This window comes from Sinocyclocheilus rhinocerous, unplaced genomic scaffold (assembly GCF_001515625.1).
Source record: "Sinocyclocheilus rhinocerous isolate Xijiao unplaced genomic scaffold, SAMN03320098_v1.1 scaffold283, whole genome shotgun sequence".
Lineage (NCBI taxonomy): Eukaryota > Metazoa > Chordata > Actinopteri > Cypriniformes > Cyprinidae > Sinocyclocheilus > Sinocyclocheilus rhinocerous.
Window position 1 is genome coordinate 254808 of NW_015627233.1, and position 18615 is coordinate 273422.

The following is an 18615-nucleotide window of genomic DNA, read 5'->3' on the forward strand; positions in this document are numbered from 1 at the left end:
CTAGTCCCAGACTAAAATGTAAATCTGAGCTGATTCAACTGAAAGAAACTTGCACTGACTGATCTTAAAATATATCAATGCTTTTGTTTTGTCTCAAGATGCACACCAGTAATGTTTTTTTTTCAAAGGCACATTTATAAAACTTACTTAAGTGTCCTAATTGAACTATGGCCTAATCCTGGCTTAGTCTAAACCCTGTCTGTGTAACCAGGCCTATAATTTGTATAAATAAATATATAAATATAAACAATACGATTTTCTTTTCCCAAAATTATATATTTTATTATGGCTTATAGGAGAAAACAGCTTAATGTTTATATATGATAAATTATGTACTTATAGACCTGGTTTCACAGACAGGGCTTAGACTAAACCAGGATTAGGCCATAGTTCAATTAGGACATTTAAGTAACTTTTATGAACGTACTTAGGAAAAAAACATTACTGGTGTGCATCTTGAGACAAAACAAAGGCACTGATATATTTTAAGATCAGTCAGTGCAAGTTTCTTTCAGTTGAAACAGCTCAGACTTACAGTTTAGCCTAGGATTAGGCTTAAGCCTTGTCTGTGAAACCGGGGGTTAGAGTGTTACACATCTCTCTATAGCAAACAGAAAATAGTAGTAAATATTTTTGTGGTACTTGATGCATCACTTTCATCCGGCATTTTAATTTTATGTTGTCATAAATAAATACATCACAAAAATAAGGACAGTAATATAGAATTATGGGCAAGAATGCAACATCACAACCTGAAAGCTTAAAAAATGCAGCCCACTGTAGTGGGCAACATACATCAGAGGTTTAAATAAAGATTGAGCCAAGCACATCAGAATCAGAACAGATTTACTATAAATAAATCCAAGTGTGATCACCTCTTATTATTTTATTTCTAAGACATTTTAAAATAGAATCATTTCTCTCATTTTCACCATAAGGCACCACAAGAACGCAAAGAGCACCACCATCTCCATCCGTCCATTCCTCTCACTGCCACTAATCTGCAGTCTTGATCAGGATGGAGAGGGTGCAGCACATGGCACGCTCAGCCATCCGGAGGGCGTCCAACATCGAAGTGAACCCGCAGACCAAACGCAACCTACAAGATCTCATCATCAACTTCTCCCTCATCCTCATCTGCCTGCTGCTCATCTACATCATCGTCTTGCTCATGTGACAGCAAAAGATGACAACCGGCCAATCGCAAGACGCGCTGTACAAGACCTTGGACAATTTTTGGAAATTGAAAACGTCCTACTGATGATGCAACACGTGTTCATTTCCTGAAATGATTCGAGGGCGACACTGATTTTTCTTCATTTACGTTTGTTGCATTATTCTTACAACAATAAGCATATTTTTGACCTTTGGATGAGTACAAATCTCATTTTGTTCATATATGTTTTGTATTGGGATATATAGGCCTATAAAACATACAAAATTGTATGTTATGTAAATTCAGATATGTTTTGTCATATAAAGCGGTCATATGAACTGGTGTAGTTCACAAAAACACAAAGAATGAACATCAAAATGCCTGTAATTTCTGGCAAAAGTAGTTCCCAACAGCAAACAGCAATTCCTTTAAGCGCCAAGACATTTATGTAAATATTCCCCCCCAAAAAATCTCGTAATTGTTGTGTTGAAATGCAAAATTTATAGGTCAGTCCCAGAAATCAAATATTATTCACAAGAGGAACAGAGCATGTTGGCACTGAGGTAAATTACGCTTGTACACTTAACATATTAATGTCTGTTTACACTTCCTGTGAACATGATCTGAGAAAGAGAGAGCTAAAATGGGTAATTTAAGGATGTTTTTAAATGTGGACAACCAATAAAGAGAACGTTTGTTTTAAATGATTCAACTGACTGAATTTTTCAAACAAAAGTAGCGAGAAATAAAACATGTGTAGATCCTGTTCAAGTCACCGACGCGGAAAACCATAAAAAGCACCGTAAAATGTACTTAAAGTGCTTTTAAAGGGATAGTTCAGCTACAAATAAAAATACTAAATAAAAAAGCCTTATTAACTCTCCCTCGTTCCAAACCTACATGCATTTTTTAATAAAATACACATGCAGATGTAAAGAATCTATTTGTTTCATAGTTTATACGAAGTTGTAAATAAAACAATGATTATTGGGGAACATTTCTTTGTAATTATTTGTCAAATTTACTAGCAATTTCAGAGTGAGAATTGCTTCTACACCAACTTTTTTTTTTCAGACTAGTTCTGTTCCTATGACTTTAGAAGACTTCAAATATCACGCAATATAATGCAAATATAATGCAGTTTGTCCAATTTGACAGCTTGTTATTAGTATAAACAGTTGAGGTACGACAACAAGTATTTTAATATTTTTTAAAACAGTTTTTGTTGTTTTTATCGGCGAAATAACAGATGGATTGGACTGACATGAGGGTGAGTAAATAATGACAGCATATTTGGGTAAACGATTCTTTTAAAAGACACGCAGTCCTTTGACAATGCTTATAAAGTATAGACTTAAGATTTCAATGTTTTATTTATTATATTGATGGTTTATAGTTTGTAAGAAGACAATATAATTCAAATATATAAGTGTCTGTGCAATTTATTTCAAAACTGGCAAGACATTGGTATTTGAACAGTTTTAGTCCATCCAGAAAAGACACATTTATGAATATTATATGAAATGAATGTGCATCTCATTTTAAATCAAGTAAATGCCCATATCAAAAGGGAAAATAACAAACTCACAGTGAGATATCAAGAACAGACAAATGGGCTATTGAAAACTGCAGTTTCGCATGCTCTTCAGTTGAGTGTCTTGAAAAATTTAAAAGGAGAAGTACTGTGAAAATAGCTCTTGTGGTTGCTGTTCTTTTGATGCTACAGTTGAATCCTCAGTCTTACGAGGGCTGCACAAAACACAGAGAAGTCAAACACAACCAGTTACACTGCAGCAACATTAAAGGAAAGAGAATTTGCACATCCTAATCAAACACTTCCACATTGAGTTGCTACTTTATTGCATGATGATACTATCTAAAAAATGAACAGTGGCCGCGAAAAATTTCAGACGAATACAATCGGAGTTATATTAAATAATGTCCAGGCTAATCCATGCTTTATTATGGGAGTGGAAGGTAGCCCAAAATTTGAAGTCGAAAAAATTGCACCCATCCATTATAAAAGAAGTCCACACGGCTCCGGGGGGTTAATAAAGGCCTTCTGAAACGACACAATGCGTTTGTGTAAGAAAAATATCCATATTTACAACTTTATAAACCTTAATCTCCAGCTTCCGCTAACTGTCATACGCTCGTTCATGAGAGAGTGGCGTCCAGCGGATGATGTAAGACGTAGGCGTAGCATAAGCTCCGGTGAGAATATGCTAGTCTCGCGAGAAACAAGTTTTGTTTACAGCAAAGGAAAACCAGTGTCCTCTTGGCTTATATCGAAATCCTCAGACATTTTTCTTTACAAATCCTCATTCTGTACTACTAATTCGTGACTGGTGTTTTGTTTCGCTCTCTCCTCTGCACTTCCACATTTGTCACTTCCGCGTTCGTCACCGCGTTTGCCTACGTACTACGTCATCCGCTGGATGCCACTCTCTCGTGAACGCATGTACGACAGTTAGCGGAAGCTAGAGATTAAGGTTTATAAAGTTGTAAATATGGTTATTTTTCTTACACAAACGCATTGCGTCGCTTCAGAAGGCCTTTATTAACCCCCCGGGGGCCGTGTGGACTTCTTTTATAATGGATGGGTGCAATTTTTTCGACTTCAAATTTTGGTTTACCATCCACTCCCATTATAAAGCATGGATTAGCCTGGACATTATTTAATATAACTCCGATTGTATACGTCTGAAAGAAGAATGCCATATACACCTAGGATGGCTTGAGGGTGAGTAAATCATGGGGTCATTTCCATTTTTGGGTGAACTATCCCTTTAAAATTGAGACTGAATGTATTTGGATCAGCATTTTTGTGCTTTGTTGGAAGGGGACGCTACTCGGAGGCTCATTTCAAATGAACAGAATGAATGACAAAGTGTACATACATTGTAAAAATATTTTTTTTGAAGTTCAGGTAAATTTAGTACGTTTTTAAGTAAAGAAGTCTCTAAATGTAAATGTCTTATATTAGCAAGGCATAGTTTGAAAATACAACTTCCCAACATATCTCCATTACTTTTTAATTCATTTTACAAAAAGAACAAATATGGCTTGAATACCACCGCCCTCAACCGCTAGAATATGGAAATAACTTTTTCATCAGTATTTTTGTCGTTTTCCAGTGCGAAGGTCTAATTTTTTTAAAATCAAGATAAATTTACTTGAGAAGCAAAATGACATAAGAAGTCTTGTTTCATGAGCAGCTGATCAAAAATTGAGTTTATGATTAAAACAAGAACGTGCTCAGAAAAATCAACTTAATTGAAAGTTTTCACACCCCATTGAAAGATGTCTGTTCGTGTTTTAAGCATAAACTCACTTAATTTTGTTCAGTTACTCTGAAAACAAGACTTGCTTATTTTGCATCTCAAGTAAATTTATGTTGATTTAAGGATGATTAGATATTTATATTGGAAATATATTCTTATTTTTTAACATTCCTGTTTCCTTCAATGTGTTACTTGCCATTTCTTTATTATTTGTGAAATTCTCAAGTAATTTCTGAGAGAAAATATTTTCAAAGTACTCCTACACCATTTCTTTCAGTAAATAAAGCATACTAAATACATAATTTTGTCATTTCTGATGTGATCCTGTGCGATTCATTTGGAAAACAGATATAAACTTATCTAAACTTAACAAAATATAAATTAATGTGCAAATATCAGTAAATATATTTATTAATATTACCTCAACTGTTGGTTAAAAGTAATTTCACACACTATTTTAGGAAAGTATATTTATATTTTGAGTTAGATATTTTGATTTTTAATCTGTTCATTAAATCTGTTCATTAATCAGATAAAAGTTAAAATTTTAATATTATTTTTTGTGGCCCCTGTACATGTGTATTTACATTATTTCCCTATAGTAGTCATTACTATATTCAAGTAACCTTTGCTTTTTTGGCAGCAGTAAGAATGATCCTTAAATTTGATGTCTAACTACCGGAGCAAACAGTGCAGTGTCTCTTGACCAATAGGAAGCTGTCCTCCTTGTTCAAGCATCAAATAAATCACAGGCACCATGTTGAACTATTTCCTTTTAAATTATAAATAAAATATGCCTCTCTACCAGAAACGGTCCTATATTATCTCCCAGCCCAAAGCTGCGTACAACATGTTCCTGTGCTTGAATTCACTAGGCAAGAAATACCAGGAATAGCTGCTCATCATTTGAATAGCTCATTTTAAAACCACAAAACAACAAATGCATGAAATGTGAAGGGCGGAGTACGGCTAATAGGCAGAGCCATACTCGTGACTGCTATGTAATGACATGTGATGACATCAACCGCATGCTCACGTCGGCATTCCAATGCCATTGTGTGATCACACACTGTTTAGGTGAACTTTCAGTCTGATTTAAGGACATTGGTACGCACAATTTATCATGCACATCAAAGTAGCATGAAATACAAACATTTTTAATGTGTGCCGTTCGCCGGCAAGATGCATTAAAAAGTGAGACGAGCATACCCACAATTCACTGATATATATATATATATATATGTGTGTGTGTGTGTGTGTGTGTTCAGGTTGGTTTGGTTATGATTTTTGTTTTTAAATTAATAATTTTATTTAGCAAAGGATGCATAAGTGACAGTAAGGACATTTCTATTTCAACGCTGAAGAACGCTGTTTATTTTAACTTTCTCTTTATCAAAGAATCCTGAAAAAAATCACATTCCTTACAAAAATATTAAGCAGCATGACTGTTTTCAACATTGGTAATAATGAGAAATGCTTCTTGAGCACCAAATCAGCATATTAGAAAGATTTCTGAAGGATCATGTGACATTGGAGACTGGAGCAATGATGCCGAAAATTCAGCTTTGCATCACGGGAATACATTACATTTTAAAACACATTAAAAAAGAAAAGATTTATTTTAAATTGAAATATTTGTAATATTTTACAAAATTACTTTTCACTGTATTTTTGATCTAATAAATAAATGCTGCTTTGGTGAGCATAAGAGACTTCAAAAACATGTTAGATTCTATTGAAACCACCATATGGGTCAATTTTGAGGTTTTACAGTATGTCCTATGTAAGCAGCACATTAGGTTTCAGAACAGAACTTATGATTTGGAAAGCAGGGTAGAACTTGATGTTTGAACATGGATATAAGACACAGACAATGGCAAATTGCACAATCACAACTTAAGCAACAGAAAGAAAAAGTTAGACCAACTAAAAGAACAGTAGAAGGCTATTAATAGTCTTTGCAGAACATCCCATTCCAGCGGTACCTCTGTAAACCCACTTCCCATAAGGCATAACCTTTGAAGTATTCTTTTATTACATTCATGGATTCCATGAACTGTAGGGATGGAGTGCTTTTAAAAAGGTTTATGGTTTGTGCTTTTTTTTTTTACGATCAGATCAAATCCAATTTATGTGGACTTCAGAGGTACTCTTTGATCAGTGTGGCTGTGTCTCTCTAACCTTTATAAGGGGGTTTATGACACCAACATTGGGATTGGTGTTGAACACCTTGTTGAATCCAGGCTCTCGATTCACCAGCTCCAGTTGATAAAACTTCTTGTCATCCTGGAACAAAGGAGGCACAGTCAGACTGAAAGGCCCTGTGCAGAAAAATCAGTGAACTGATATTGACTTTTGTCTTAAGACATGTAATGCTTTGGGACAAAAATAAATGTAAAAGAACAGAAGTACACATATCACTTTTAACGGGATGCTGCACCTCTACAGACCGTTGCGGTGGACACTTACCACAAGCTTCTTGACCAGAGTTTCTCTCTCGGACACCATTTCTCTGAGCTCAGCTATCACCTGGAGGTCCTCTGGTCGGCTTTCTCTATTCCTGAACTTCTCCTCCGTACCTTCCAACCTGCTCATCCCACACACATACATATTAACAATTATACTGCAGTAAAAACAACCACAAAACAACAAATGCATGAAATGTGAAGGGCGGAGTACGGCTAATAGGCAGAGCCATACTCGTGACTGCTATGTAATGACATGTGATGACATCAACCGCATGCTCACGTCGGCATTCCAATGCCATTGTGTGATCACACACTGTTTAGGTGAACTTTCAGTCTGATTTAAGGACATTGGTACGCACAATTTATCATGCACATCAAAGTAGCATGAAATACAAACATTTTTAATGTGTGCCGTTCGCCGGCAAGATGCATTAAAAAGTGAGACGAGCATACCCACAATTCACTGGGACAGACATAGCCGTGTTCTCGTATCAAAACGTCCAATCAACAGACAGACTGACGGTTTTTCTACCGTTAGGACTGAGACCGTGTGATCCGACCAATGGCAAGACTGTGGTTTTAAGCATGTCTCTTGTGAGGACAAGGACGTCTCGGACAATCTCACCTCCGGGTGGAGTCGGCCTGAGGCGGAGGGGTTGGAGGGGGCAGAGGTTTGTTAGACCTGAGCTCATGGTGGTGAATGGGGGAGTTGGGGACAGACTCTAGGCAAGCAGGCAGAACCGAGCCGCCCGCCATCCCTTCCACCGCAACAACGCTTAGGTTCGGAGAGCTGGCGAAAGTGTTCGCAGGTTTTCTACTCTTATGCTACATTAAAAGGACACACACAGAAAGGGATTGTGGGAAGTCGGAGGTGATGGCGAACTGTAGCTTCAAGCTAAACGATGACAAGGTAATGAACATCATTTTGAATGTGGACAGGGAACAGAAATGACAGATTATAGCTCCGTTACAAAACCTAGTGAGCTGACTCTCATAGGTGCGGTCGTGAAGCAATGCCTGTTTAAAAAGGTATAATACCTAATTTTGTTATTAAATTAATTATAAAAAGTTTCGGCAGCATGTATCCTTTATATCCACACATACGGCTTAAGTGTGTGCCAAAAGTTTAAAAAAAAATCAAGGTGAGAGAAATGTTTATTATACACTTTTATTTCATTTAATACAAAAAGTATTGATGATATAAGAATAGTCCAATCAAATAAAAAAATTACTATCACCCAATGTTTATCTTATATATATATATATATATATATATATATTATAGAAAAACAATTGTAATAGTTTTAGTATTTAACAATAACAACACTGCATTGGCATGCTTTTAACATGAAGTTTTATAGACTACCAAAGTGATTTATAAACCATCAAAGTGCCATGTTGCTGTACTGTTGGTTGCTAGTAGATGTTCCCACCAGACTTCTTGTTTTTGCATAAAGTAAACTGTTTATGCTAATTCTCATTGCTAGCAATCTCTGTCACTTATGTTGCTTCAAATGGTAAATTTTCACCAAAAATGAATGACTTTTTTCCCACTTCAAATTGCAGTCAGTGTGAATGCTCCTTTAGGCATAATCACATATATCCTTCATGTTTAATCCCAGAATTGCATTGCAACCATCTCAGCGAAACTGTGCATTCAAGAAGGCCAACAACAAAAAGTTGTTAAAAATAGTTCCATCTAATTAAAACTGTCACCTAATATATGTTATGCAATTTTGTTTGCTAAGCAGAATGCTAACATCAGACTCTACTGCAATACTTTAATAAGCATCAAAAATACTTAGAACATTATGTGTGGAGCACGGCCGTGATCAGATCGTGATGAGAAGCAATTACATTCGAGGTACTATTTTAGCCTTAGAAGACCTATTTGTTAGGATACTGTAGTAGAAATCAAGGCAGCTCGCTAGGTTTTGAACCAGAGCTAATGTGATTCATCTAGCTGTCTTCTGAAATATTCACGAGGATATTACATTAAAATGATGTGTTTTGATATTCAATTCAATTTGATATTCAATCTGTAAGTGAGATAAAGGGACTCACAGAATCTGCAGAGCAGAGATCTTGTCTTTTAGCAGCTCCTGAGCTTTGTTAAAATCTGACAGCATGATCTGGGTCTCTCTGTTATGAGAAGCGTTCAGCTCATCAATCTCCCTCTCCAGGCGCTTAGAGAGATCCTGTTCATGAGCCCTACATAAAATAAAATCATTTAACATATGCAAAACAGTTTGTCCATTTACATACACTCTTAAAAATCCGTGAAGAACCTTTGACATCCATGAAACCATTCCATTACACAAAAGGTTCAACACTGGAGAAACATTCAAATGTTCTTCACACTAAAAAAAGTGGTTCTTTTTAAGAACTGTATACTGAAAGTTTCCCAAAATGGTTCTTTTGTGGCACTGCTGCGAAAACCCTCTTTGGAACTTTTATTTTTAAGAATGTAATGTCAACAAATAGAGCAAATACTCTGGACAACAAACACATTCAAATTTATTTTGCTTGGAGACGAACAAGCTCGCTAACTTAGAACAAATTCCCTCAGTTCCCCAAAGAATATCATCTCTTTTCATGAGCCAGGAATTAGCCCATTTGAATAAAACCAAATGAAATTTGTTTGTATATATCTGCCAGACACTTCCCACTGACCTTGATGCATTTATACCATCAGAACAGAAGAATGCAACTGAAATGATACCGAACCAGAGAGCTCTGCCTGAAGGCGGTGGGCTTTTGCGTGGGAAATAGCTCCGTCTGCTTTCTTCTCACATTAAATTAGCTTCTGGTTCAGCTAGACTGACCTTTAGGATTTTATCATTTAATAGCTCATGAAAGCCAAAAAAGATTCTACACACGCATAAGATGTCAGTTGCTCTTTTTTGCATAAAATGAGGCTATCAAACCTATTAAACCAGGATAACGGCATTGTTCACTGTTTGTACTCTAACCTTAACATGAAAGTATTACTGTGAGCATGGCAATTTCCCGTTATGTTTCTGGCCTTTCTGGCATTTTATTGACAGAGACAGGGAGACAATAAGTGATGTGGAAATAGGGAGGAATAGGATCAAAAAGTGAAGCAAGATCTTCGATTGCTTGACTAAGTGCTGAGTCCAATAAGTTCTAGAAGTTAAAACAGCATCATAAAAGGTTAATACATCCTCACAGATGTTAATAAGTTGGTACCTGATCTGCAGATTGGCCTCACTGCGCACCCTCAGAACCTCTTTCACTTTGAGCTCCAACTCCTTGGTCAAGGTGCTGATGGTCTCATTGAGCGAATGCATTTCATGGTCCAGATTGGCGATCCGGTTCTTCCTGCAGCTCACCTCATGCCTCAGGTCAGATATACGCCCTAGGAGATCTTGTTCCTGGAGAGGCAATCCACAAAAACATTAAAACATATACATATATATATATATATATATATTTTGTGCCAGACCCATAAGCTTTCAAAATATGTATATAGGTCACATTAAAAGAGATTCAATTGTGCTGAAGTAATAACTGAAGTGAAACGAACATGAGAGAGTGAGACTATGAGTGTGTATTATAGAGAAAGACAGAGAGGGGGATTATAAATCAAATATGAAAATGGGAAGGGGTGTAAGTCACAGTAAGAGCTCTCCCATAATTCAGAATTCAGTACCTCATTTTGTATTCATCGTGGTTATTCTTCAAACTTAGCTTTGCAGCTTAGCTTAGAGACATTTTATAATAGCCTGGCACTCGTTTCACTTCTCAGTCAGATTCAAGCCTTTCTATTGTGAAACCACAACCATGTCTTGAAACCAAGGGCACCTATGTGGCATCAGGTTTTATCCAGGTGTGGTATAATCACTCTAGGGTGGTGACCAGAAGGTTGTAAGTTCAAACCCCTGCAGTGAGCGATCCATGAGCTATTATCATCATACCTTTAAGCGAAAAGATTTGCTCTGTAATAAATGCACTGTGAGTTACTCTAGGATAAAAACAGCTGTGAAAATGACTATTTACTGTCATGATAACAGTGTATATGAATATACTACAGGACTTTAATGACCTCATAGAAGGCTCTAATCTTGTAGGCTGGTGTGTGGTGCTGTAGTTAATGTGAGCGTATGACTCACCCAGCATGGCTTTGCCCTCATCCTCCAGCTCAAAGCGCAGCGTCTGCAGCTCCTGGTCCGAATGCTGCCGAAGGATTTCCAGGGTCTGTCTGTGGGCATCTCTCAAAGCGTGTAACTCCTCTCTCTGTTCCTGTTTTAGACGCTCCTCAAGCTCCTACACAAATGCACACGTACAGACGCAGAGGAAAATAAAGACATAAAAATGCAGAAGCACACATCCAATGCATAAAACAAAAGACCACATTTGCATCTGAATGCAACATGATGCGATGGGAACAAAAGGTGTCAATGAGAAAACTAGATTTGCATTTAATGAAGGAAATGGCAGAGCTTGCAAGGCAGCAAAAAAACAATGTTAAAGTTTTAGGTAAGCTTAGGTTTTTTGATTGTGCATAAATGAAGCACTGCTTTGTCTCTATTATTATTACTACAATTTAAAAAAAGCTTTTTCAATTTTAATATATTGTAAAATGTCATTTATTCCTGTGATGCAAAGCTTTCATCTGTCATTACTTCACTCTTCAGTGTCACATGATCCTTCAGAAATCATTCTATTATTTGATTTAATGCTCACGAAATATTTCAATGTTGAAAACGTTTGTGCCGCTAATCTTTTTTGTGGAAACTGTGATACTTTTGTTTCAGGATTTTGTGATGAATAGAAAGTCAAACAGCATTTATTTGAAAAACAAAACTTTTGTAGCATGATAAATGTGAAAAACGGATCAATTTAATGCATCCTTGCTGAATAATAAAAGTATTAATTTCTTTAAAAATCTTATAACCCCAAACTTTTGCACTGTAGTGTAAATATTAGGGCTGTCAAACCGATTAATCACGATTAATCGCATCCAAATTAAAAGTTTGTGTTTAAATGATATGTGTGTGCACTGTGTATATTTATATGCATATATACACATATTATGCAAACCAAACTTTTATTTTAGATGCGATTAATCGGGATTAATCATTTTGAAAGCCTAAATATATGTAACAAAGAAAAGACCAATCAGTTCAGTATGCAAATAAATAAATAAAATGAAACCCAATCACAATTTAGAATGTTATGATGACATCATCGTGGCTGTTACATTTTGAGGCTGAACATTAATGTAAGGAAAATAGAATTTTCTTTTACATTTTCAAAAAATTTTAAGACCAACATTAAAAAAAACAAATAAGTGTGTTCATAATTTGGAAATTTTGAGATTAATCATGATTGTTTTATACTTTTTCAGAGCCATAGCTTTAACTGTAAAATATAAAAACAAATGACAACATGAATGCCAATTATTTAATATTTAAACATGTACTCCTTAAAATTTCATACATTTTTTCACACAGCATAAATAGGCCTTTAAATATAGTAGCCTATACAGTATAGCTGACTTGGTATTTTAGGAAGGAGAACATCATATTAGTATTAGAGCAGCCTTCATATCAAAAAGTCTGTAAACCTCTGCATTAAGCCATTTGGACTGAATTAACTGCAGAAATTTGGAAAGAAGAATAGGAATTAAGAGGATTTTCAATACAGTGGGTTAGTTACTAATTAGATGAAGTTGTGCAGTATCATCTATTTAGAGAATAATTCTGTTTTACTGTTGACACACTGCCATTTTGTGGATAGTTTCTCTTTATCCTGCTGCTTCCATGCCACCCCACATTTGGGAGGACGAGAGGACATTTAAACAGTCCACCCACAGAGCCACTCTAACATGCAGCGCCAACAACCGCATTCAAGGGTTGACATAAAAGAATGGAGATGAAAGCAACTATTAATGTTATTTTTTCATTACTTAGTAATCTGAAATGTGGCCAAATCAGCTTAAAGAAGCTTCTTTCATGGCCACAGCGCAAGGCTGAGTGAGATGGAGAAAAGCCTGTTAGACTCTGCATCACCTGTCTGCTTCAAATGTCTGGGCTTGCTATCTTAAAATATTCTGTGCAATGCACAATTCTGAAATGAAACAACAGCAGCGCGTTCCTGGATGAGAAACATGTTTTTATATGCATATTGTGTTTTAGGAGTAGACTGTAGACAAGGAAGGACAAAAAGGAGGGTAATTTACCATATGGATGTCATGCAGAGTGGAGATTCTCAGTGTGGGGTGATAATGCAGGGGTGACAAATCCAGAGAGTAAAGGAAACAGACATGTACAGTACTATGAAGGGGAAAAGGAGACAGTGAAGGTGATAATCAATACAGGATGACAGGCAGGAGGCATCACGACTATATGAAAAACAAGTAACACATACAATACCGTTCAAAGGTATGCTGTTTTTGCGATTTTTTTTAAAGGAATAGACACTTTTATTCAGCAAGGATGCAAAGGAAATAATTCTTGAGCATCAAATCAGCATGTTAGAATGATTTCTGAAGGAAATGAAACATTAATGTGACAATGAAGACTGCAGTAATGGCTGCTGAAAATTCAGCTTTGCATCACAGGAATATATTACATTTGAAAATATATTATTTATTAATATTAATATTTAATAATATGACTGTTTATATATTTGTAATCAAATAAATGCAGCGTTGGTAAGCATTTCGTAAAACTTTAAGACACCCCCAAACGTCTGACCGGTTAATAACGTATTCATGTTATATTAAATAAATATTTAAATAATTTAACTATAAATAATAAAAATTCTCCATAAAATATAAATTGAAAATTAGGGATGGACCGATAGGATTTTTTTTGGCCGATACCGATACCGATTTTTAACAAACAACTATTGGCCGATTCGGATACCGATACCGATATTGGTCCATTGCATAAAGCAGGGCTTAAAAACGAGAAAGAAAAAAAAAAGATTGGTTCACTCCGAGCAGAATCGGTATTTGAACATTTCTGCTCCTGCGTTCCTCTGTGAAACCGGTTTGGGTAGAAAACATACCGGTTAATAACGTTGTTTTTTAAACTTTTTCTTTGCTAATAATAATAAAAATAATAATAATAAAGTACAGCATTTAATTTACTCAAAAAGAAAAAGAAACAACTGCCTAAATTAGTAGGCTGTATGTTGCATTTTATTATTACATTCAGAAATAATGTAGGCTAAAATACTGGTAAATTAAAGCAAAATTACAAACACAATTAGGCACAATTTAGTTCCCTTCTCTCCACAACAAATCCTCTAAAGTTGTGCTAAATATAAGAGTCAAGCCAAAACTAATGCTAACCTATTATTAAACTATAGGCTTTGTTCTTTACTCGCATTATCGATGTAAAACATCATCCTTCACATATAGGCTATATCAGCAGTGAGGCGCGCTGGTCACACTGAACGGCACATACTGTACTACGGACTATTTAAATTGAGCAGTGTAAAAATTTGTTGTATGTGCGTGTGAGGCACCGGACGTGATCACTGCATTGTTTTCCCAACTGTTACGGGTCATTTATGGTCATACCAATGCTGGTTGGTCATGCAGATAGAAGCAAAACATCATTCAAAACTGTAAAGCTTTTGTAAAATAAAGAAAACGGCTTTCTGCCGTCTCGTTTTTTTTCTCCCCGTGAACTTCAGAGCGCGTTATTATCCGAAACTCAGCACAATTTTTTTCTTTTGTTTTGTTAATCTGTTAATGATTTAAGATAAATATATTTTGTCTATAGGCCTATATATTCCTTTTTATGTAGCCAATATAGTTTTATTCTGTTTTCTCCGTTCACAGAAACGCAGCAGGTGCGTGAGGTGACCTTGTGTGAATCTGTATTCTACACTGGTTTCAAACAAAAAGCTGCATATAACCTGCCATTCTTTTTCACTTACAGTAAATGTAGGCCTAATGCTTGGCGGTTCGTGACATATCCTCGCATAAACTCTAACGCCGGTGCATTGCCATTGCGACTTACCTATGATGAATTTACAGCTGAGAGCGGGCATTTCACTCGTTGGATGCATCAGCGTCACGTCTGCATAGGCCGTATTATGTAGTCTGACAAACTATATTTTGTACAGATTTTATTTTTATTTTGTTTTGGCAAGTATTGAATTATTTTGCCCAGAGAAAAACATTGGATTATGCAACAGACATGCAACTCATTGTCTCCATGCAGTTAACTAATAAACCATCGGTATCGGCCCTTTTCATGCTATTTCCGATATGCAGATGGCTTTAAAATAATAAAAAATCGGCCGATAAATATCGGCAGCCAATACATCGGTGCATCCCTATAGAAGATTGTAAAATATAAAAACGAAATGTTAAACTATTTGAACAAACAAAAACAAATAATATTTGTGAGATGTGCCAGCATGGGAAATGTGTCATTATGCTGAAAATAAAAAATGACAATGCCACAGCCAATCTGAAATGTAATCCTTTCAGAAATAGCCCTGTATTAGAGATGAAATATGACATCAACTGCATGCAACATGCTATTACAATAATTTTGACTGCTGTCTTTCTGTTGAGCTTTATCATCAGTTTTATGCAAGTAAAATACAGGTGCATCTCAATAAATTAGAATGTCGTGTAAAAGTTCATTTATTTCAGTAATTCAACTCAAATTGTGAAACTCACGCACATCAAGAGATGCTGACAGATGTCTGACACAGCAACTTTTAGAGGCTCTTGACATAAGCGACAGTGACGGGATTAGTGACAGACTACAGGAGGCAGGCTGTCACATTACAGAAAGTGCCAAACATGCAGAGCATCATGGTAAATGAGGATGCACACACTAGAGACTGTGTGTATTCTGCTTAAAAATCTTGACTAAGTATCTAGAATTTTCAGTCACACCAAGTTTTCCTGATAATGCACAAGACCAGAAAAGCCTTAGCATCAGAATTTCAAAAAGAACATCATGTCAATCTAAAGTAAATGGCGGATGAAAGATGTTGACAGATACACGGCTGACAGTTACTCAAATAAGAATCGCAGCTATGGGACTTATTATGGTCTCAGAAGTCATACTATTCCAAATTAATATATTCAAGGAGACATTTGATGGATTTGAATGAATTTCCTTGCTCTTTTAATATAAAAAATATGTAGGTATGTAGATAATACTAGTATGTTCAAAAAGCAGTCCAGACAGACTTAGTTTCAAATTAAGCTGCAAAAACGAATCATTTAGAAATCTTCATGGTATTTGATGTCCCATTAACATATGACCATTAACGTGAATTTGAACATATATATTAGATATTCAGCAAATTATTTTGCTCTAATGAATGATCCAGTTACACAGAAGTTAACAGAAGTCCCTTAAATACAGAAGACTTTGATTTGCTACTTTAAAAAAAAAAAAAAAAAAAAAAAGAAAAATGTAAAATGTAGAATACAAGACATTTTTGGTTTTACAAACATTTGCTTGATTTGCTACATTTTTGTATGATTTTTACAAACATTTGCTACTTTTAACAGATGTTTGCTTTGTTTGGTTACATGTTTTGTTTGTCCTTACAAATGTTTGTTTTGTTACACTTCTGTTTGTTTTTCAAACACAACTGTTTATGCTACTAGCAACCTAAAACAAGAGTACTTCTGGGAAAAAAGTTACAATAGTGTAGAATACAATCAATTTTTGTTCTTACATTTCTGTTTTTACAAACATTTGTTTGATTTCCTACATTTTTTAATTTTTTCAAACATTTGCTTTTTTATAGATGTATGTTTTGTTGTGTTTTTCTTTTTTTGTTTGTTTCTACAATGTTTGTTTTGTACAATTTTGTTTCTGGAGCACAATTGTTTAGCTATATGACTGCTACAAGAAACCTGAAAACAAGAATATACTAGGGGAAAAAATGTTACAAGCGCAACAACTGTAAAACAAGCAATTTTTGTTTTAAAAAACATTAGTTTTGAATTGTTACATTTTTGTTTGATTTTTACAAACGTTTGCTACTTTAAAAAAAAAAAAAATATTTGTGGCATTTTTTAAACATTTTTCTTACAAATGTTTGTTTTGTTGCAGTTTTGATAACAAGAATCCTGAAAACAAGTGTACTTCTGGGAAAAAATGTTACGAAAATGTAGAATACACCTCTAAAATGTGGACAACAGGTATAAATGGCAATTGTCACCTCTGTGACCTTCCGTTACCTGTTCCAGGAGGTCCTCCACCTTCCTCTGCCAGCTCTCCCTGGCTGCCATCATCTCCAGGTCTCTCTGCTGGGAAAGTTGTGTCAGGGCCACCTGTTTCTCCGCCTGATGTTCAGCTGTGAGCTCTTCCCGAAGACCCTTCAGCTCAGCCCTGAGAGCAAACAGAGAAACAGAGGGTGAAACTGACAAGGTGAAACAGATACAAGGACGCATTACTTCAACAGCATGGAATTGACTCTGAAAGTGAGATATTAAAATGTTAATAGGAACGACACAGATGTCTCCGTAACCTTCAGCTCACTGTATACTGTGTGCTGCTGTACCATTGTGCAGATTAGATGTGAACCTTATACTCTTGTAATTAGCATATTTTAATCCAAATGCATGCCTGTGTAAGAGGATTTGTCACAGACTTTGATGCAGGACAGACTGCACCTATTTTAGAACCTTTTTAGATTTGATTTGCCGTGTGCACTCTCTAAAAACCAAACACTGTGCACAGTCACAGTTTATTCAATTTAATGCACTGTGCATCGACAAATCTTACTCTGTTTTTAGCCTTGTCTTCTCTACAGTAATGCATGACTCATATGTTTCGTGCAGCACCTCAGAGCATCGGTCCACTTGAGATCCAGCTCCTCTGTGATTTTGTCCATTTTCTGTTTTTCCTCTGTTTTGATAGCGATGACCCTAGCTTCATGTTGCTGTTTCTGGGTCTCTATCTCCTCCTGTGAGAAGATAATGACTCATCATGTGAAAAGCAAGGAGAGAGCAGTTTCCAATAGAGCTGATTACACAAATGTCGTCTTTAGACATGCAAGCTCTTCCTGCACTTCGCAGGCTTTAGCGCAGAACAAAAGCGGTGTCTTAAAAATTGAATGAGGCTTAATTTTTCTTTTAACATCTCTGCCACACTCCATTATCCGTCTCCAATTGCAGTGATTGCCACTCTGAATCCCCGCTTCTCCCTCTAAACGATGAGATGCATCAGTGGTTTTTATAACATTTTATATCAACATATCTAAACACTTCTTCTATTTTTCAATCAGAATGAGAGGCTGACTCAAAATGCACAAAACTTATAATAAATGGAGTAAAAACAGAGGAGCACTTTACTTGTATATCCGTGAGCAGGTTGCTCGTCTCTCTCACTCTCGCCCTGGTGGCGTCCAGCTCCATGAGAAGTTTTTCCTGGCTGTCTTTAAGACATGAGATGTGGTTCTCAGCATTATCCAGATTTTTTTCACTCTCCTTCACAAGATCCTTTAAATGAGACACCTGAGAAAAGCCACAAAGACAATCAAACACATGTATAAAATTACAAAATGGAGCTTTCTTACAATGCAGTAGATTCCCTTACATACAGTATATGTCTTGACGTAATGAACAAAATAATAAACTCACAATTTTTAAAGATGGAAATTACGTTAGTTCACAATACTACATTTACGTTACATGGTATCAATATGTGTGTGTGTGTGTATATATATATATATATATGTATATACA

At 35.8% G+C, this 18615-nt stretch overlaps 1 protein-coding gene across 1 annotated transcript in view; it reads right to left on the bottom strand.

The window, feature by feature from the left end:
* Window positions 1-6491: 6491 nt before the first annotated feature.
* Window positions 6492-18615, bottom strand: part of LOC107723694 (protein FAM184A-like) — a 21420-nt gene continuing 9296 nt past the window's right edge. Inside the window, exons 7-15 of the mRNA XM_016532410.1 lie at window positions 18223-18384; window positions 17713-17834; window positions 17066-17257; window positions 13114-13207; window positions 11042-11195; window positions 10119-10296; window positions 8973-9119; window positions 6910-7027; window positions 6492-6726 (exon numbers count right to left, since the gene is read on the bottom strand). Coding sequence (XP_016387896.1) covers window positions 6598-6726; window positions 6910-7027; window positions 8973-9119; window positions 10119-10296; window positions 11042-11195; window positions 13114-13207; window positions 17066-17257; window positions 17713-17834; window positions 18223-18384 — 1296 coding nt within the window. The 3' untranslated portion in view covers window positions 6492-6597. The remainder of the gene's footprint in view (window positions 6727-6909; window positions 7028-8972; window positions 9120-10118; window positions 10297-11041; window positions 11196-13113; window positions 13208-17065; window positions 17258-17712; window positions 17835-18222; window positions 18385-18615) is intronic.